General features: G+C 43.3%; 1 protein-coding gene across 2 annotated transcripts; it reads left to right on the forward strand.

Moving 5' to 3' along the window:
- Positions 1-411: 411 nt before the first annotated feature.
- LOC110512767 (E3 ubiquitin-protein ligase TRIM16) lies at positions 412-21696 on the forward strand. 2 transcript variants are annotated; one of them, XM_090230892.1, is made up of 7 exons: positions 412-1378; positions 1802-1897; positions 4902-5135; positions 13749-13908; positions 14034-14093; positions 14325-14457; positions 20690-21696. In XM_090230892.1, the coding sequence occupies exons 1-7, from the start codon at positions 782-784 to the stop codon at positions 20775-20777; spliced, it is 1368 nt and encodes a 455-aa protein (XP_090087018.1). In that variant the 5' UTR covers positions 412-781; the 3' UTR covers positions 20778-21696. The 2 variants fall into 2 exon arrangements, with proteins under 2 accessions (XP_090087018.1, XP_090087017.1); XM_090230891.1 differs by lacking the exon at positions 20690-21696 and having other exon boundaries at positions 14325-16732.
- Positions 21697-22108: the final 412 nt, after the last annotated feature.

The following is a 22108-nucleotide window of genomic DNA, read 5'->3' on the forward strand; positions in this document are numbered from 1 at the left end:
AGCATTTCAATACACCCATGATAACATCTGATAAATATTGGTATGTGTATGCGACCAATAAAATTAAATTTGATATTTTTGAAAGTGTTGGATAATTCTCAATCCGCGTTGTGTCTTGTCTAAGAACAGTCCTTATCTGTGGTACTGTATATTAACTATATACCACACCTCCTCAGTCCTTATCTGTGGTACTGTATATTAACTATATACCACACCTCCTCAGTCCTTATCTGTGGTACTGTATATTAACTATATACCACACCTCCTCAGTCCTTATCTGTGGTACTGTATATTAACTATATACCACACCTCCTCAGTCCTTATCTGTGGTACTGTATATTAACTATATACCACACCTCCTCAGTCCTTATCTGTGGTACTGTATATTAACTATATACCACACCTCCTCAGTCCTTATTGATTAATTACTACACATAGGTGTATTAAGGCATTATAAAGGTCATTAAAATAATGATACATACGTACTTCATAGAAACTGTTACCCTTCATATATTCTAACAACTCACATTTTAAGATTCATTATGTCATTTGTTCCATGTTAAGGACTCTAACCTTGGAACTAAACTATTTGTCTCCCTCTTGCTGTTGCATGCAGTACCTCTCTCTCTTCCTCCATTCCTCTAACCCCTCCCTCCTTCTAACCCCAGCCCTCTGGCAGAACCAGGAAGTCCCTCCCCTTCCCACAAACTCTCTTCTGAGGAAACGAAACTGATCTGAGTGTCTCTGTCGTCTGTCTGTGTGAGAGTGAACAACCGTCCAAATGGCTCAGCAGGGAGTTCTGCTGGACCAGGACCAGTTCTGTTGTTCTGTCTGTCTGGATCTACTGAAGGAGCCGGTGGCTATTCCCTGTGGACACAGTTACTGTAGGAGCTGTATTGAGGGCTGCTGGGATCAGGATGTTCTGAAAGGGGTCTATAGCTGTCCTCAGTGCAGAGAGACCTTCACTCCAAGGCCTAATCTGAGGAAAAATAACATGTTGGCTGAGCTGGTGGAGAAACTGAGGAAGACAGGACTCCAGGCTGCTCCCCCTCCTGCTCTGTGCTATGCTGGACCTGGAGATGTGGCGTGTGATTTCTGCACTGGGACCAGAAAGCAGAAAGCCCTCATGTCCTGTCTGGCGTGTCTGGCCTCTTACTGTGAGACTCACCTCCAACCTCACTATGAATTTCCTCCTTTGAAGAAGCACAAGCTGGTCAAAGCCAGGGCACAACTACAGGAGAAGATCTGCTCTCATCATGACAAACTGCTGGAGGTTTACTGTCGTACTGATCAGCAGTGTATCTGTTATCTGTGTACAATGGATGAACATAAAGGCCATGATACAGTGTCAGCTGCAGCAGAGAGGACTGAGAAACAGGTAAGACCAGAACAACTTGTTGGTGACTGTCTGATAAACAAAGAATTAAAGATACAGTAGGAACTCAATCTGTTTGAATATGAGATCATTCAAATGAAATGGATCCACAAATATGAACACACACCTTGAGTATATAGATATGTTAACCCAGATTCTCCAAATGTATCTCCATTTTCTAATGTCAAACACTATTATAATTCTGAATGGCCTTTTATGAGTCCAAAGTTCATTCTCAACCCCTTGATACATGAAGTCCTACCATAAAAACTATAATCATTCACATAGCAACATAATATAATATTGTAAAGGGACTTCCTCAGGATTGTCGACCTTCCTCTCTATGGGTCCTATGTCACATTACTATACTATTGATCTACTGGACTAATAAAGCTTGATAGCTCATTGAAGAGTGATTCTCCACAGAGGCAGCTGGGGATGAGTCAGCAGAAGGTCCAGCAGAGATTCCAGGAGAGAGAGAAGAAGCTGAAGGAGCTCCAACAGGCTGTGGAGTCTTTCAAGGTGAGTATTGTTGACCAGAGGAGACACACCATTTCACTTCTCTCCTCCAGTCAGAGAGAGAGAGAGAGAGGGGCACCTATTCAATCCCACTGACCCCACTGTTGGGAACAGGCTGTCTGGACCCCTTTCAGAGAATAGACTGGTTCATGTAACTGACTGGGCTGCCTCATCACATAACCATGAGTAACCATGACAACTCATGTCCCCTATACATTAAAATGGAACTGTCTCTCTCTCAATTGAATTAAATTCATAGGGCTTTATTGGCATGGTAATATATGTTTACATTGCCAAAGCAAGTGAAATAGACAATAAACAAAAGTGAAATAAACAATCAGAAATGAACAGTAAACATTACACTTGGAAGAGATTTGGGGGATGGGGGAGGGTCTATTAGAAGTTAGTAGGACTCTTTTATTTTCTCAGAAGTACTGAGTTAGGTAGGAGGATTTAGAGTGGTGTAAACCGTGATTGAACACACTCCAGAACAGTAGGTGGCGCCATGCACCTTTAACGTTGGTTTGAGGACCTCCATTATATCATAGAAGAAGAAGTTGGTCTGTGAGGGTTTTGTTGTTCCTGAGGAGGGCTACTATTCTTTTCTCTTTTGGTTTTCAAGTATTTTCAGAATGTATTAAAGCCAAAGCTAAAGCTTCCCTAAACAATTCAATATATCAGTCAATATATTTTCTCTGTGATTTATTTTCTCTCCGTCAACCGTTCCATCGCATCTTAACCGTCTTACCGGGCGGGCACTAGGACCCGGGGGAGGCTGCTGCTGCAGAGGCTGCTGCACCGCTCGTGACTGTCAGTCCTCCTTGTAGCTCATTGGTTAAGCTGTGGCTCGAGACTGTTAACAGTTAACGGACAGGAAACGGCTCTGACAGGACACATTCATGTCGAGGCAGTGATGTGAATGTGTGGTAAGTTAGAATAGAGAGAGAGAGTTTTCACTACTATATACTTTGGTCATAATCAAAGCTTTGTTAACCAATAGGTTTTTATGTGAGGCTGCCTGTAAGTTACAGTGTAACAGACGTTACTAACGGTAACGGTGTCTTTTAAATTCGACATAAGTTATGTGGCGATGATATCTAGTTAACGTTGTATTTAATGTAGTGTAATGACCTGACTAGATCATAAAGGAACAATTGTCCAGACAGAGGATTGAGTTACGAATTGACGGTTTATTAGCAACTTTACACAGGCTACTGTTTGGCCTTAGCTCACGCCAAATAAATGAAAGATACCCCACAAGCCAATCGGGACCTTCTCTTGTGAAGCCCAGACGTAAGAGAGAGAACAAAGGCTGAACCTTAACTTCCAATGCCCCGCCCCCTCCACGCCACTCCGCCAACCACCAGGATGCCCGGCATCAGAACATCCCAGGCATTCCTGTGATTGGCAGATAGCAGGTTGATTGGCATGTCGGACCCCGCGAACACTGGGAACTGGTAAGTACAACACAACCACCTACTAGCCGAACACATAACACACAGCTGTCTGTGCGGGTCGCTACAGTAGTTTTACTATCTGTGCCAGGCTATAAATGACACAGATAATATCTAGTTAACGTTGTATTTAATGTAGTTTTACTATCTGTGCCAGGCTATAAATGACACAGATAATATCTAGTTAACGTTGTATTTAATGTAGTTTTACTATCTGTGCCAGGCTATAAATGACACAGATAATATCTAGTTAACGTTGTATTTAATGTAGTTTTACTATCTGTGCCAGGCTATAAATGACACAGATAATATCTAGTTAACGTTGTATTTAATGTAGTTTTACTATCTGTGCCAGGCTATAAATGACACAGATAATATCTAGTTAACGTTGTATTTAATGTAGTTTTACTATCTGTGCCAGGCTATAAATGACACAGATAATATCTAGTTAACGTTGTATTTAATGTAGTTTTAGGGAGGAGAGTAGAGCAGGACCAAGAGGTGTTCTGTACCTGTCTGTCCAGGAGGGAGGAGAGTAGAGCAGGACCAAGAGGTGTTCTGTACCTGTCTGTCCAGGAGGGAGGAGAGTAGAGCAGGACCAAGAGGTGTTCTGTACCTGTCTGTCCAGGAGGGAGGAGAGTAGAGCAGGACCAAGAGGTGTTCTGTACCTGTCTGTCCAGGAGGGAGGAGAGTAGAGCAGGACCAAGAGGTGTTCTGTACCTGTCTGTCCAGGAGGGAGGAGAGTAGAGCAGGACCAAGAGGTGTTCTGTACCTGTCTGTCCAGGAGGGAGGAGAGTAGAGCAGGACCAAGAGGTGTTCTGTACCTGTCTGTCCAGGAGGGAGGAGAGTAGAGCAGGACCAAGAGGTGTTCTGTACCTGTCTGTCCAGGAGGGAGAAGAGTAGAGCAGGACCAAGAGGTGTTCTGTACCTGTCTGTCCAGGAGGGAGGAGAGTAGAGCAGGACCAAGAGGTGTTCTGTACCTGTCTGTCCAGGAGGGAGGAGAGTAGAGCAGGACCAAGAGGTGTTCTGTACCTGTCTGTCCAGGAGGGAGGAGAGTAGAGCAGGACCAAGAGGTGTTCTGTACCTGTCTGTCCAGGACGGAGGAGAGTAGAGCAGGACCAAGAGGTGTTCTGTACCTGTCTGTTCAGGAGGGAGGAGAGTAGAGCAGGACCAAGAGGTGTTCTGTACCTGTCTGTCCAGGAGGGAGGAGAGTAGAGCAGGACCAAGAGGTGTTCTGTACCTGTCTGTCCAGGAGGGAGGAGAGTAGAGCAGGACCAAGAGGTGTTCTGTACCTGTCTGTCCAGGAGGGAGGACAAGTCCTGGTGGACTTGGAGAGCACTGAGTTCTGACTCAATGAGGTGCAGAGAGGCTACTGAACCTACTGTCTCTCTCTCTCTGTCTCTCTCTCTCTCTGTCTCACTCTCTCTCTCTGTCTCACTCTCTCTCTCTGTCTCACTCTCTCTCTCTGTCTCTCTCTCTCTCTCTCTCTCTCTCTCTCTCTCTCTCTCTCTCTCTCTCTCTCTCTCTCTCTCTCTCTCTCTCTCTCTCTCTAGCGCTCTGCACAGTCAGCAGTGGAGGACAGTGATCAGATCTTTACTGAGCTGATCCGCTCCATTGAGAGAAGGAGCTCTGAGGTGAAGGAGCTGATCAGAGCCCAAGAGAAGGCTCAAGTGAGTCAAGCTGAAGGACTCCTGGAGCAACTGAAGCAGGAGATAGCTGAGCTGAGGAAGAGAAGCACTGAGCTGGAGCAGCTCTCACACACAGAGGATCACATCCATTTCCTCCAGGTAACTAAACTGTCTTGTTATATGTGATATGAAATTAACTTCATGTGAAACTATTCATCTCAATCATTATGTTGTCCTGTCTCTCTCTCTCTCTGTCCGTCCCTCTCTCTCTCTCTGTCCGTCCCTCTCTCTCTCTCTGTCCGTCCCTCTCTCTCTCTCTGTCCGTCCCTCCCTCTCTCTGTCCACCCCCTCGCTCTGTCCGTCCCTCTCTCTCTCTGTCTGTCCCTCTCTCTCTCTCTATCCGTCCCTCTCTCTCTCTCTCTCTCTGTCCGTCCCCCTCTCTCTCTCTGTCCGTCCCTCTCTCTCTCTCTGTCCGTCCCTCCCTCTCTCTGTCCACCCCCTCGCTCTGTCCGTCCCTCTCTCTCTCTGTCTGTCCCTCTCTCTCTCTCTATCCGTCCCTCTCTCTCTCTGTCCGTCCCTCTCTCTCTCTGTCCGTCCCTCTCTCTCTGTCCGCCCCTCTCTCTTTCCGTCCCTCTCTCTCTCTATCCGTCCCTCTCTCTCTCTGTCCGTCCCTCTCTCTCTCTATCCGTCCCTCTCTCTCTGTCCGTCCCTCTCTCTCTCTATCCGTCCCTCTCTCTCTCTGTCCGCCCCTCTCTCTCTCTCTGTCCGTCCCTCTCAAATTCAAATTCAAATTCAAGCTGCTTTATTGGCATGAAAAACATTGTGTCAATATTGCCAAAGCAACAATGTATGCAATATACATTGTAACAAAATTATAAATGATAGCAAATAATAATATAAAATGGTAGTAAATTATAATACAAAATTAAATACAAAAATAATAACAATAAAATGGTAACAGTCTACAGTAAACATTAATAATTATAGTAATAACAATAATAGTAATAATAAGTAAGTTACTGTTTACTATGCAGATGTTATTATTCAGTGTCCCTCAGGCTATGGCAGGAAAATACATATTTGGCTGCAAGAGGAGCCATTGCTCCTTCGCCCATGAGTATTCTTAGTTTTTCCTCTGGGTTCAATTTGTAAAAATGTGGAATATATGTAGTCATTTCTGTGAATAATGAATCTCTTTGTGAGGAATATTTATCACAGTAAAGGAGAAAGTGCATCTCTGTCTCTACCTCCCCTGTCATGCAGTGACCACATACACGCTCTTCTTTGGGTAGCCATGTCTTTTTATGTCTGCCGGTTTCTATTGCCAATCGGTGGTCACTCAGCCTGTACTTGGTAAGGATCTGTCTCTGCTTCGTATCTCTGACAGAGTAGAGATAATCAGCCAATTCATATTCTCTGTTTAGGGTCAGATAGCAATTTAGTCGGCTTTGGGATTTTGTTTCGTTTTTCCAGTATTGTAAGTATGATTCCTTTGATTGGTTCATGATTTTGTTTATTGGAATTCTTTCTTTTGAAGCAGTGCTGGTGTCAGCTTGATTGGTGAGGTCCAACACCAGCTGACTGAGAGGGCTCGTTTCTGGGCTCAGCTCTTGGGCTTGAAGTGCTTTAAATTGCAGACTCGAATTTGGACTTGAATTTAGATGTAGCCAAAATTTTAATGATCTTTTCTGTATTTTCATTATTACTGGAAAACGGCCCAATTCTGCCCTACATGCATTAGTTGGTGTATTTCTCTGGACTTGTAGAATTTTCCGACAGAATTCTGCATGTAGGGTTTCAATTGGATGTTTGTCCCACATTTTAAAATCCAGTTTATTGAGTGGCCCCCAAACCTCACTTCCATAAAGTGCTATTGGTAGGATTACACTGTCAAATATTTTAGTCCAAATTCTAATTGGGATGTTGATTTTGAATAATTTCATTTTTATTGCATACATTGCTCTGCGGGCTTTTTCTTTGAGTGCCTTCACTGCCATATTAAAGTTTCTCGACGCAGATATGGTCAGACCAAGGTAGGTGTAATTTTTTGTGTGTTCAATTAAGGTGTTGTTCAGGGTGAATTTACATTTTTGTTTCTGACATCTGGGTTTTTTTTGGAAAATCATGATTTTAGTTTTTTGGAAATTTACTGCCAGGGCCCAATTATGGCAATATTGCTCCAGAATATTAATGTTTTGTTGAAGACCTTCTTTGGTTGGTGATAGAAGTACCAAGTCATCAGCATATAGCAGGTATTTCACCTCTGTGTCAAATAGTGTGAGTCCTGGGGCTGGAGATTGGTCCAACATGTCTGCTAATTCATTGATATAAATGTTGAAAAGATTTGGACTCAAATTGCAGCCTTGTCTCACACCTCGACATTGTGAAAAAAATTCTGTTCTTTGGTTTTTGATTTTTATTGCACACTTATTTTCTGTGTACATACATTTTATTAAGTCATACACCTTACCACCAAGCCCACTTTGTAGAATTTTGTAGAATAGCCCTTCGTGCCAAATCGAATCAAATGCTTTTTTAAAGTCAATAAAGCAAGCAAAGATTTTGCCCTCTTTTTTTTGGTGGACGTGTTTATTAATTAGTGTGTGTAAGGTGTATATATGGTCAGTAGTGCGATGGTTAGGGAGAAAGCCAATTTGACATTTACTTATTACATTTTTTTCTTGAAGAAAGGTTTGAATTCTTGAATTCAAAATGCTACAGAAAATCTTTCCCAAGTTACTGTTGACGCAAATTCCCCTGTAATTATTGGGGTCTGATTTGTCTCCACTTTTGTGGATAGGGGAGATGAGCCCCTGGTTCCAGACATCAGGGAAGCAGCCAGAAGTTAAAACCATGTTGAACAATTTAAGCACAGCATTTTGCAACTCAGGTGTGCTGTTTTTCAGCATTTCATTTCTGATGTTGTCTACACCACAAGCCTTTTTTGATTTAATAGATTTTAGCTTTTCATTTAGTTCTTGTTGGGTTATTGGGTAATCTAATGGATTTTGGTTGTTTTTAATGACTGATTCCAGGATGTTCAATTTTTCTTTAATTTCTAATTGGTTCTGGTTTAAGTCTTTTTGTGGGATGTTTTTGTATAGATTATCAAAGTAAGTTTTCCAAATTCCTACATCTTGTATGGCTAATTCTTGTGGCTTTGTTGTGCTTAAATTGTTCCACATGTCCCAGAACTGATTTTGGTCAATTGCGTTTTCAATTTCATCAAGTGTCTTGTTGGTATAATTCAATTTCTTGCATTTCAGTGTTTGTTTATACTGTTTCAGAGTTTCAAAGTATTCATATCGTAGCTCTGGGTTGTTTTGCTGCTTATGTTTTTTGTTTGACATTTGTCTTAGGTGTTTTCTAATTGTTTTACATTCATTATCAAACCATTTGTCAGAAACATTTTGATTTTTGCTTCTGATGTTGCATTGCTTTGGTTTTCTCAAATTTGCTTTCGATGCTGCTTTTTGGAATATGCAGTTGATGTTTTGGGTAGCTGAATTGACACCATCTTTATTGTTTTGGTACTGTGAGTTATTGAAAAACTGTATAGAGTTCATCATTTCATTTGAGTTCAATGTTTCAATGAATGCCTCTGCACTGTTTGGAGCCCATCTGAACGATTGGTTTATGTTGTAAAGTTTATTGGGCTGTTTTTTTGAATGAATATTGCCGGTTAATTTCTTCAGAAACACGTTGATCTGACTGTGATCTGACAATGGTGTCTGTGGTCTGACAGTGAATGCACTAATGGAGGAGGGGTCAATGTCAGTGATGGCATAATCGACTACACTTGTCCCAAGAGCTGAGCAGTAAGTAAACTGACCTAAAGAGTCCCCTCTGATTCTACCATTAAGCATGTACAGGCCTAAGGCTCGACAGAGATGTACTAACTCTTTTCCATTTTTGTTCAGTATTTGGTCAGGACTGTTTCTATTATTTATAATAGGGCTACTGTACAAGGAGGGGTGTCCAAATATGTGGTGGTTACCTCCCGCATCAGTGTAGTCAGGCTCAGAACCTGTTCTTGCATTGAAATCTCCACAAAGAAGCACTTTACCCTGCGCCTGAAATGTAATGATTTCTGTCTGGAGATTGTCAAAAAACTGATCATCATAATATGATGAATCTGAAGGAGGAGCATAAGCTGCACATATGTATACATCATTGTCACAATAGATTGTACCTTTGTTAAGTTTTAGCCAAATGTGAGTGGTACCTTTTTTCATTTCATTCAGTGCTAAGTCCTGCTTATGCCAAATGATGATTCCACCTGAGTCTCGGCCCCGTTTAACATTTTTATGTTTGATTGATGGTAGTAAACTTTCTCTATAGCCTGAGGGACACTGAGTATCTATGTCTCCACGACACCATGTTTCCAGTAGGATTATGATGTCCTGTCCCTTGATGTTTTTAATCAATTCTGGATTAGTTGTTTTATAACCAAAATGTGAAGAGTATAGGCCCTGGATATTCCAAGAGCTGATAGTTAATGATCTCATTTATAATAAGTGATATTCACTGGTTTGAGTAAAGTACATCGAAAAAAACAAAAAAAATAAAATATGTATATATACATATATATACATACACACATACACATATACATATATATACATACATACATACACATATACATACATATATACATACACATACATATATATATACATATATACATACACACACATACATACATACATATATATATACATATATATACACACACACACACATACATACATACATATATATATACATATATATACATACACATACACATACATATATATATATATATATATACACACATACATGCACATACACATATACACACATACATACATACATACACACACACGCGCACACACACACACACACACACACACACCATTACATATAATAATTATTATAATACCGGTGTCAATACATTTAGGAATATTTGTAAACAAATGAATAAGAATGGAATAAGATTGCATTGTACTTATGTTATGTGCAATCTGCAACCCTGTGTGTTTGTGTGTGTGTGTGTGCGCGTGCGTGCCCGTGTGTGAATTAAAGGGACTGTCTAGCTCAGTAGTCTGCATATTAGTTGCAGTAGTTGGCGCACCTCTCCTATCTCTGATTGTTCTAGGGGTCTTCTGCCAGAGGTTACCTCAGCATATGTAGGCTGACGATCTGACTGATACATGGTGTGGACTGCATCATGTGGTCTACTTCCCTGAAGGGCAGTGTTCTGACCGACCCTGGAGTAGTGGTCAGAGCTGTGTTGTGATGGGCTGGGTCTAGTAGAGCTGTGTTGTGATGGGACAGGTCTAGTAGAGCTGTGTTGTGATGGGCCGGGTCTAGTAGAGCTGCGTTGTGATGGGCCGGGTCTAGTAGAGCTGTGTTGTGATGGGCCGGGTCTAGTAGAGCTGTGTTGTGATGGGCCGGGTCTAGTAGAGCTCTCTCTCTCTCTCTCTCTCTGTCCGTTCCTCTCTCTCTCTCTCTCTGTCCGTCCCTCTCTCTGTCTGTCCCTCTCTCTCTCTGTCCGTCCCTCTCTCTCTCTGTCCGTCCCTCTCTCTCTCTGTCCGTCCCTCTCTCTCTGTGTCCGTCCCTCTCTCTGTCCGTCCCACTCTCTCTCTGTCTGTCCCTCTCTCTCTCTGTCCGTCCCTCTCTCTCTGTCCGTCCCTCGCTCTCTCTCTCTCTCTGTCCGTCCCTCTCTCTCTCTGTCCCCCCGCCCCTCTCTCTCTGTTCGCCCTTCTCTCTCTGTCTGTCCCTCTCTCTCCCTCTCTGTCCGTCCCTCTCTCTCTGTCTCTCTCTCTCTCTGTCCGTCCCTCTCTCTCTCTGTCCGTCTCTCTCTCTGTCCGTCCCTCTCTCTCTCTGTCCGTCCCTCTCTCTCTCTGTCCGCCCCTTTCTCTCTCTCTCTCCCTCTCTGTCCGTCCCTCTCTCTCTGTCTGCCCTTTTCTCTCCCTCTCTGTCCGTCCCTCTCTCTCTGTCTCTCTCTCTCGGTCCGCCCCTCTCTCTCTCTCTGTCCGTCCCTCTCTCTCTGTCTCTCTCTCTCTGTCTGCCCCTCTCTCTCTCTGTCCGCCCCTCTCTCTCTCTGTCCGCCCCTCTCTCTCTCTGTCCGCCCCTCTCTCTCTCTGTCCGTCCCTTTCTCTCTCTGTCTCTGTCTCTCTCTCTGTCCATCCGTTTCTCTCTCTGTCCGTCCCTCTCGCTCTCTCTCTGTCCGTCCCTCTCTCTCTCTGTCCGTTCCTCTCTCTCTCTATGTCCGTCCCTCTCTCTCTCTCTGTCCATCCCTCTCTCTCTCTCTGTCCATCCCTCTCTCTCTCTCTGTCCGTCCCTCTCTCTCTCTGTCCGTCCCTCTCTCTCTCTCTCTGTCCGTACCTCTCTCTCTCTGTGTCCGTCCCTCTCTCTCTGTCTGTCCCTCTCTCTCTCTGTCTGTCCCTCTCTCTCTCTGTCCGTCCCTCTCTCTCTCTGTCCGTCCCTCTCTCTCTCTCTGTCCGTCCCTCTCTCTCTCTCTGTCCGTCCCTCTCTCTGTCTGTCCCTCTCTCTCTCTCTGTCTGTCCCTCTCTCTCTCTGTCTGTCCCTCTCTCTCTCTGTCTGTCCCTCTCTCTCTCTCTGTCTGTCCCTCTCTCTCTCTGTCCGTCCCTCTCTCTCTCTCTGTCCATCCCTCTCTCTCTGTCTCTCTCTCGGTCCGCCTCTCTCTCTCTCTCTGTCCGTCCCTCTCTCTCTCTCTCTGTCCGCCCCTCTCTCTCTCTCCGTCCCTTTCTCTCTCTGTCTCTCTCTCTGTCCATCCCTTTCTCTCTCTCTCCGTCTCTTTCTCTTTCTGTCCACCCCTCTCTCTCTCCGTCCAACCCTCTCTCTCTCTCTGTCCACCCCCCTCTCTCTCTGTCCGTCCCTCTCTCTGTCTCTCTCTCTCTCTCTCTCTCTCTCTCTCTCTCTCTCTCTCTCTCTTTCTTTCTCTCTCTGTCTTCTCTCTTCTCTCTCTCTCTCTCTCTCTCTCTCTGTCTTCTCTCTTCTCTCTCTCTCTCTCTGTCTTCTCTCTTCTCTCTCTGTCTTCTCTCTTCTCTCTCTCTCTCTCTGTCTTCTCTCTGCTCTCTCTCTCTCTCTGTCTTCTCTCTACTCTCTCTCTCTCTCTCTCCAGAGTTATCAGTCTCTCTCTCTCTCTCTCTCTCTGTCTTCTCTCTCTCTCTCTCTCTGTCGTCTCTCTCTCTCTCTCTCTGTCGTCTCTCTCTCTCTCTCTGTCGTCTCTCTCTCTCTCTGTCGTCCCTCTCTCTCTCTCTGTCGTCCCTCTCTCTCTCTCTGTCGTCCCTCTCTCTCTCTGTCGTCCCTCTCTCTCTCTCTGTCGTCCCTCTCTCTCTCTCTGTCGTCCCCCTCTCTCTCTCTGTCGTCCCCCTCTCTCTCTCTGTCGTCCCCCTCTCTCTCTCTGTCGTCCCTCTCTCTCTCTGTCGTCCCTCTCTCTCTGTGTCCGTCCCTCTCTCTCTGTGTCCGTCCCTCTCTCTCTGTGTCCGTCCCTCTCTCTGTCTGTCCCTCTCTCTCTCTGTCGTCCCTCTCTCTCTGTGTCCATCCCTCTCTCTCTGTGTCCGTCCCTCTCTCTGTCTGTCCCTCTCTCTCTCTGTCCGCCCCTCTCTCTCTCTGTCCGTCCCTTTCTCTCTCTGTCTCTCTCTCTGTCCATCCCTTTCTCTCTCTCTCCGTCTCTTTCTCTTTCTGTCCACCCCTCTCTCTCTCTGTCCAACCCTCTCTCTCTCTCTGTCCACCCCACTGTCCAACCCACTCTCTCTCCAGTTATCAGTCTCTCTCTCTCTCTCTCTCCAGAGTTATCAGTCTCTCTCTCTCTCTCTCTCTCTCTCTGTCTTCTCTCTCTCTCTCTCTCTGTCGTCTCTCTCTCTCTCTCTCTGTCGTCTCTCTCTCTCTCTCTGTCGTCTCTCTCTCTCTCTGTCGTCCCTCTCTCTCTCTCTGTCGTCCCTCTCTCTCTCTCTGTCGTCCCTCTCTCTCTCTGTCGTCCCTCTCTCTCTCTGTCGTCCCTCTCTCTCTCTGTCGTCCCTCTCTCTCTCTCTGTCGTCCCTCTCTCTCTCTCTGTCGTCCCTCTCTCTCTCTCTGTCGTCCCCCTCTCTCTCTCTGTCGTCCCCCTCTCTCTCTCTGTCGTCCCCCTCTCTCTCTCTGTCGTCCCTCTCTCTCTCTGTCGTCCCTCTCTCTCTCTGTCGTCCCTCTCTCTCTCTGTCGTCCCTCTCTCTCTCTGTCGTCCCTCTCTCTCTCTGTCGTCCCTCTCTCTCTGTGTCCGTCCCTCTCTCTCTGTGTCCGTCCCTCTCTCTGTCTGTCCCTCTCTCTCTCTGTCGTCCCTCTCTCTCTCTGTCGTCCCTCTCTCTCTGTGTCCGTCCCTCTCTCTCTGTGTCCGTCCCTCTCTCTGTCTGTCCCTCTCTCTCTCTGTCGTCCCTCTCTCTCTCTGTCGTCCCTCTCTCTCTCGGTCCGCCCCTCTCTCTCTCTGTCCGCCCCTCTCTCTCTCTGTCCGTCCCTTTCTCTCTCTGTCTCTCTCTCTGTCCATCCCTTTCTCTCTCTCTCCGTCTCTTTCTCTTTCTGTCCACCCCTCTCTCTCTCTGTCCAACCCTCTCTCTCTCTCTGTCCACCCCACTGTCCAACCCACTCTCTCTCCAGTTATCAGTCTCTCTCTCTCTCTCTCTCTCTCTCTCTCCAGAGTTATCAGTCTCTCTCTCTCTCTCTCTCCAGAGTTATCAGTCTCTCTCTCTCTCCAGAGTTATCAGTCTCCCTCTCTCTCTCTCTCTCCAGAGTTATCAGTCTCTCTCCAGTATCAGTGTATCTTCAGACTTACCCAGCATCGTTGTCCGTCCTCTTCAGTACTTTGGAGATGTGAGTAAGACTGTGTCTGAACTGAGAGAGAAACTAGAAGACTTCCTTAAAGGAGAATGGACCAAGATCTCCACTACAGGTGTGTTGAAAACAATAAGAACATCAACTTTAGACCATTGAAAGTTCCCTACTAGTCATATACATGTGGAATATGGTCTGATGATAACATTCCCTCTCTCTGTCAATGTGTTTGTGTGTCTGTAGTGAATATAGTGGATGTTGTACTGCCTCCAGAGCCCAAGACCAGAGAACAGTTGTTACAATGTGAGTCTCTTTATTGTGAAGTAACTAACAGTCTCTTTTTACTGACACTCCTAACAATCCCTCTAGAAATATATAGCAATAGTAGATCTAATCAAAGACTGGGTATCTATCTGACTCCTCATATTTCTCTGATTTGATCTCTGCTGTGCTCTAATTAAAGACAGGGTAGATACAGTATCTGACTTAACTTATTGTTCTGACTCCCCTCATTGGTCTCTGCTCTTCTCCCAGATTCCTGTCAGCTCACACGGGACCCAAACACAGCATACACACACCTCTCTCTGTCTGAAGGGAACAGAAAGGTGACCAGTACAGGCCAAGTCCAACCATATCCTGACCATCCAGACAGATTCACCAACTACAGGCAGGTTCTGTGTAGAGAGGGTCTGTCTGGACGCTGTTACTGGGAGGTGGAGAGGACTGGTGGTGTTGTTACAGCAGTCTCATATAAAGACATCAGCAGAACAGAGAGAGGGAGTGGATTTGGAAACAATAACAAGTCCTGGAGTTTATATTACTATAGCGGTGAATATTATTTCAGACACAATAATGTTGTGACTAAAGTATCAGGCCCTCAGTCCTCCAGAGTAGGAGTGTACCTGGATCACAAGGCAGGTACTCTGTCCTTCTACAGTGTCTCTGACACAATGACCCTCCTCCACAGAGTCCAGACCACATTCACTCAGCCCCTCTATCCTGGGTTTTATGTCTCTGGTTCTGCTGAGCTGGTTAAACTGTAGTAGGGTCCACATAGATACTAGTCATGCTGGTGTAGTCTATAGCTGAGCTGGTTAAACTGTAGTAGGGTCCACATAGATACTAGTCATGCTGGTGTAGTCTATAGCTGAGCTGGTTAAACTGTAGTAGGGTCCACATAGATACTAGTCATGCTGGTGTAGTCTATAGCTGAGCTGGTTAAACTGTAGTAGGGTCCACATAGATACTAGTCATGCTGGTGTAGTCTATAGCTGAGCTGGTTAAACTGTAGTAGGGTCCACATAGATACTAGTCATGCTGGTGTAGTCTATAGCTGATCTGGTTAAACTGTAGTAGGGTCCACATAGATACTAGTCATGCTGGTGTAGTCTATAGCTGAGCTGGTTAAACTGTAGTAGGGTCCACATAGATACTAGTCATGCTGGTGTAGTCTATAGCTGAGCTGGTTAAACTGTAGTAGGGTCCACATAGATACTAGTCATGCTGGTGTAGTCTATACCTGAGCTGGTTAAACTGTAGTAGGGTCCACATAGATACTAGTCATGCTGGTGTAGTCTATAGCTGATCTGGTTAAACTGTAGTAGGGTCCACATAGATACTAGTCATGCTGGTGTAGTCTATAGCTGATCTGGTTAAACTGTAGTAGGGTCCACATAGATACTAGTCATGCTGGTGTAGTCTATAGCTGAGCTGGTTAAACTGTAGTAGGGTCCACATAGATACTAGTCATGCTGGTGTAGTCTATAGCTGAGCTGGTTAAACTGTAGTAGGGTCCACATAGATACTAGTCATGCTGGTGTAGTCTATAGCTGAGCTGGTTAAACTGTAGTAGGGTCCACATAGATACTAGTCATGCTGGTGTAGTCTATAGCTGAGCTGGTTAAACTGTAGTAGGGTCCACATAGATACTAGTCATGCTGGTGTAGTCTATAGCTGAGCTGGTTAAACTGTAGTAGGGTCCACATAGATACTAGTCATGCTGGTGTAGTCTATAGCTGAGCTGGTTAAACTGTAGTAGGGTCCACATAGATACTAGTCATGCTGGTGTAGTCTATAGCTGAGCTGGTTAAACTGTAGTAGGGTCCACATAGATACTAGTCATGCTGGTGTAGTCTATAGCTGAGCTGGTTAAACTGTAGTAGGGTCCACATAGATACTAGTCATGCTGGTGTAGTCTATACCTGAGCTGGTTAAACTGTAGTAGGGTCCACATAGATACTAGTCATGCTGGTGTAGTCTATAGCTGAGCTGGTTAAACTGTAAACTGATTTGTTATTAATTAAAATTCAATACAATGTTTTAATCTTGTACATTTCCATGAATCATGATGTCTGGTGTTGATGTATATTGGTTGTCATTCAGAACCATTGATATGTTTTCTCAGTTGGTTCTCTGTCTCTATGTAATTCTCCTCAGTATCATTGATCAGCTTGTTGGCTCGGTCCTAATTGATGTGTTCTCTGTCACCTGGAGCTGCATGGAAAATGGTCCAGGAACTAAAGGACAATTCAGGACTAGTCAGCCCACTACAAGCTGGTATCACTTACTTTCTACTAAACTATATGGTCTGGTTTCCCAGACACAGATGAATCCTAGTCCTGGACTAAACAGTATGTTCAATGTAGATGTCCAGGAAACCGGCCCTAAATGTGTCATCTTTCATCCTCCCATACTGCTCAGTCCAGCAACATTAAACCTGTCCAGCAGGTGGTGCTGTTGACCAAACAATAAAACCAGCAGACATCTTGACTTGCCACTCAGTATATCAGTAATGTTCAGAATAGTACTTTAATATCATTGGAGATTGATGGTCTTTTTAATCCACTATCCAGAGTCAGGAACAGATGAAGTTAGGTCTGCTACTGTTCAGTGATTAAATATGATTTATGGTGATGGGAAATAATAAAAAACACTCAACTTCATCTAGTAATAGTTTTCCTTTGTTATTTATTCCAAGGTGTGTCTTTAACTTGTAAATGTATTGTGTGGAGGTGAGCTAGTGGTGTGGCTGATAGAATAGAATGAAAAGGGAGGAGGGGAGGAAGAGGGGAGGAGTGAAGGGCTGTTCAAGAAAGCAGATGAGGAAGAGGAAGATGTTCAGGGGAATTACTGTCTCTGTTCCAAATGGTTCCCTATTCCCTACGTAGTGCACTACGGTGCTTCTGACCAGGTCTAAAGTAGTGTTCTACATAGGGAATAGGGTGTAGATTTATTACAATATCATGCTTTAGTGTTTGGCACAACAATATATTAGATCTCCACCCCCCCACTTCCTGTCTGTCATCCCCCAGTTCTGTTAAGACTTCCTCTCATTGAACTGGGCCTCATTCTAAATGGTCACTTTGTATTGGTGGTCCATACTGGTCTTTACTATGGTTCTACATACAGTATCTGTATTGATAGTCCATACTGGTCTTTACTATGGTTCCACATACAGTACCTGTATTGATAGTCCATACTGGTCTTTACTATGGTTCTACATACAGTATCTGTATTGATAGTCCATACTGGTCTTTACTATGGTTCTACATACAGTATCTGTATTGATAGTCCATACTGGTCTTTACTATGGTTCTACATACAGTACCTGTATTGATAGTCCATACTGGTCTTTACTATGGTTCCACATACAGTACCTGTATTGATAGTCCATACTGGTCTTTACTATGGTTCTACATACAGTATCTGTATTGATAGTCCATACTGGTCTTTACTATGGTTCTACATACAGTATCTGTATTGATAGTCCATACTGGTCTTTACTATGGTTCTACATACAGTACCTGTATTGATAGTCCATACTGGTCTTTACTATGGTTCTACATACAGTATCTGTATTGATAGTCCATACTGGTCTTTACTATGGTTCTACATACAGTATCTGTATTGATAGTCCATACTGGTCTTTACTATGGTTCTACATACAGTATCTGTATTGATAGTCCATACTGGTCTTTACTATGGTTCTACATACAGTATCTGTATTGATAGTCCATACTGGTCTTTACTATGGTTCTACATACAGTACCTGTATTGATAGTCCATACTGGTCTTTACTATGGTTCTACATACAGTACCTGTATTGATAGTCCATACTGGTCTTTACTATGGTTCTACATACAGTACCTGTATTGATAGTCCATACTGGTCTTTACTATGGTTCTACATACAGTACCTGTATTGATAGTCCATACTGGTCTGTACTATGGTTCTACATACAGTATCTGTATTGATAGTCCATACTGGTCTGTACTATGGTTCTACATACAGTACCTGTATTGATAGTCCATACTGGTCTTTACTATGGTTCTACATACAGTATCTGTACTGATAGTCCATACTGGTCTGTACTATGGTTCTACATACAGTACCTGTATTGATAGTCCATACTGGTCTTTACTATGGTTCTACATACAGTATCTATATTGATAGTCCATACTGGTCTTTACTATGGTTCTACATACAGTATCTGTATTGATAGTCCATACTGGTCTTTACTATGGTTCTACATACAGTATCTGTATTGATAGTCCATACTGGTCTTTACTATGGTTCTACATACAGTATCTGTACTGATAGTCCATACTGGTCTGTACTATGGTTCTACATACAGTACCTGTATTGATAGTCCATACTGGTCTTTACTATGGTTCTACATACAGTATCTATATTGATAGTCCATACTGGTCTTTACTATGGTTCTACATACAGTATCTGTATTGATAGTCCATACTGGTCTTTACTATGGTTCTACATACAGTATCTGTATTGATAGTCCATACTGGTCTTTACTATGGTTCTACATACAGTATCTGTATTGATAGTCCATACTGGTCTTTACTATGGTTCTACATACAGTATATGTATTGATAGTCCATACTGGTCTTTACTATGGTTCTACATACAGTATCTGTATTGATTTTTTATTATAGTTTTTATTTTGCCTTTATTTAACACAACATTAAACAACACTATAAACACACATACAGTACAACAATTACATATTACATTAAAAACACAAACATCTTGACTAATAACAGCTGGCCTAAAAACTAAAAATCTAAAAATCTAAAACCGCCAGTAATGTACATCATACCAGCTCCTTCCTGGCCTCCAGAGAAAAACAAGCCTGATGCCGGTAATGTACATCGTACCAGCTCCTTCCTGGCCTGCAGAGAAAAACAAGCCTCATTCCAGTAATGTACATCATACCAGCTCCTTCCTGGCCTCCAGAGAAAAACAAGCCTGATGCCAGTAATGTACATCATTCCAGCTCCTTCCTGGCCTCCAGTGATCAAGTTCTCCACATGAACAGTGAAGCTCAGCTTGTCATCAACCCACTCATCCAAATAGTTGTACACTTTGACTTGCTGTATAGTATGTCCAGCCCTTGTAGCAATGACATGATTAGTAACATGCCTGGCATCTGAAATTCAGAACCAGCTTCAAATCATACAGATTCAGTTGTATGATGTTAAATGCTCTTTGGGCATTTTCAAAAGATAAAGATAAACTACTACCACTTGAATACAGAACATTATCATCTGTATAAAAATGAACATCTGCTGTTTCATTAAGATCCCCAGTGTTGTTGATATACAAAAGGAACAACATTGGTCCCAAAATAGAACCTTGCGGAACACCTGAGCACACCTCTATGGACTCAGATTTACAACCATCCACCATTACACATTGTGTATGATTTGATTGGTTAATAAATTACCTAATCTAGATCATGACCTGTAATTACACAACATTTTAACCTTTGCACTAACACAGCATGGTCCACAGTGTCAAAAGCCTTCGACAAATCAATAAAGACAGACACACTTCTTGTCAAGAGCACAGTGGATGTCATGTAAAACCCTCCATGTTGCTGAAACAGTGCTGTGTCCAGACCTAAAGCCTGACTGCATCCATGTAAAACCCTCCATGTAGCTGAAACAGTGCTGTGTCCAGACCTAAAGCCTGACTGCATCCATGTAAAACCCTCCATGTAGCTGAAACAGTGCTGTGGCCAGACCTAAAGCCTGACTGCATCCATGTAAAACCCTCCATGTTGCTGAAACAGTGCTGTGTCCAGACCTAAAGCCTGACTGCATCCATGTAAAACCCTCCATGTTGCTGAAACAGTGCTGTGTCCAGACCTAAAGCCTGACTGCATCCATGTAAAACCCTCCATGTTGCTGAAACAGTGCTGTGTCCAGACCTAAAGCCTGACTGCATCCATGTAAAACCCTCCATGTAGCTGAAACAGTGCTGTGGCCAGACCTAAAGCCTGACTGCATCCATTAAAGAAGTTGTTTTCTTGGAGGCCTTCAGCTGCCTACTAACTAAGGACTCCAGTACCCTTTTGAAGACCTGAAGCATTATGGACTCTACCTCTGAACGAGGGTAATGAAACAGACGATATTCTACCATTCTGTACGAACGTCTTTACCAGAACTCCAAACAACACAAGCAGCTTTAACACACAGACACACCCCCCTGGAACATCCAGCCAATCAAACATAATCTAGCCCCTAAGACGCATCACACTACTTTGTTACAAGTGCATCGCAGAATCAGCAAGGCCCGAGAGGGGCGCCTGGTCTGAAAATGATTCAAGAACATGGATACGGTATGACCCCATTATACATTTGTTGATAGAATATGTTAAAACAATGTCAACTAATGTTTAATTTCAGACTCCAACAATATCTATACAAACAGAATCTCCAAAGCCAGACGAGAAAGGGGCGCAGTATCCAGGATTCCTCAGAACAGCGTCAAAATAACACAGCTCATTTAACTATATATTGTTAATATGTTAATATATAATTTTTATATAATATATATTTTATTTTTAATACCCTATTTTGTATATATTTTTCTTTCAGAGTCCTCCCAGGCGTGCACCAACACAGAATGCCCAATACGTGGAGAGGACGTGGTCGAGGAGGAATTCGGCACCCAGGACAGACATAGTAAAATATGAGTGAATATTGAAGTCTGATAGTTTCAAGGCTTTAGTAAATAACAATTCTGAGGTAGACGATTTGTTGATGTATGAGGTGGCCAAACAGCTTGATACAGCCAATTCTGAGGTAGAAACAACAGATCCTAAAGTAGATCAAGAGGTTTCTCACAGCCTTTTACATGGCTCTTAAAATCCAGAGAGGTTCGGCTACACCAACGAATGGTTGCTTTTCTAATGTGTCAATAGAGTCTAGATCCTTCTGGCATAAAAGCTTGTTAAACAACAATCTGATTCAAAAATGTAACATGGATCCTTCCAGAATACCAAAAGAACACATATCCGTAATTAACCAAATGAATGAGACAGGGCCGACATCTCCACCTATAATTCAGACACTTGAAAACCTGCTATCACAGATACCGGCAGAACTCATATCCTTAATTAACCAAATGAATGAGACAGGGCCGACATCTCCACCTATAATTCAGACACTTGAAAACCTGCTATCACAGATACCGGCAGAACTCATATCCTTAATTAACCAAATGAATGAGACAGGGCCGACATCTCCACCTATAATTCAGACACTTGAAAAGCTGTTATCACAGATACCGGCAGAACTCATATCCTTAATTAACCAAATGAATGAGACAGGGCCGACATCTCCACCTATAATTCAGACACTTGAAAACCTGCTATCACAGATACCGGCAGAACTCATATCCTTAATTAACCAAATGAATGAGAGCACAACATCCTTAACACCCTCCCTGCCACACACACACCTCCTTAAACTCCCATGTCCGAGGAGTCTGAGCAACCACACAATGTTTTTGAGGAATTGGAAAATGGTGTAATAAATCAGTGTTGATGGTTTTGATAGAAGTGTTTGTGTTGTTTACAGAAATAAATACAGCAATACAGAGAGTCGGCTGTTTTTTAATTTCACAGGGATGAATCAGAACCTTGATTATGCTGTTTTTTAATTTCACAGGGATGAATCAGAACCTTGATTATGCTGTTTTTTAATTTCACAGGGATGAATCAGAACCTTGATTATGCTGTTTTTTAATTTCACAGGGATGAATCAGAACCTTGATTATGCTGTTTTTTAATTTCACAGGGATGAATCAGATCCTTGATTATGCTGTTTTTTATGTTATGATATTGGATACTCTGAGCGAACTTTTAGAAAGGGCTACAGATTTTGCAGAACCTCGTGATGTCTTACAACATGAAATTTGTGGAGATAGTATGCAAAACACTATCTCTTGTTTTACCCAACGGCGAAGCAGATCTTGAACAATTTATAGCCCTGCTGGAACGACTTGTTCAATCT

The sequence above is a fragment of the Oncorhynchus mykiss genome, chromosome 4 (assembly GCF_057628025.1).
Source record: "Oncorhynchus mykiss isolate SJ-2025 chromosome 4, ASM5762802v1, whole genome shotgun sequence".
NCBI classification, from domain to species: Eukaryota; Metazoa; Chordata; class Actinopteri; order Salmoniformes; family Salmonidae; genus Oncorhynchus; species Oncorhynchus mykiss.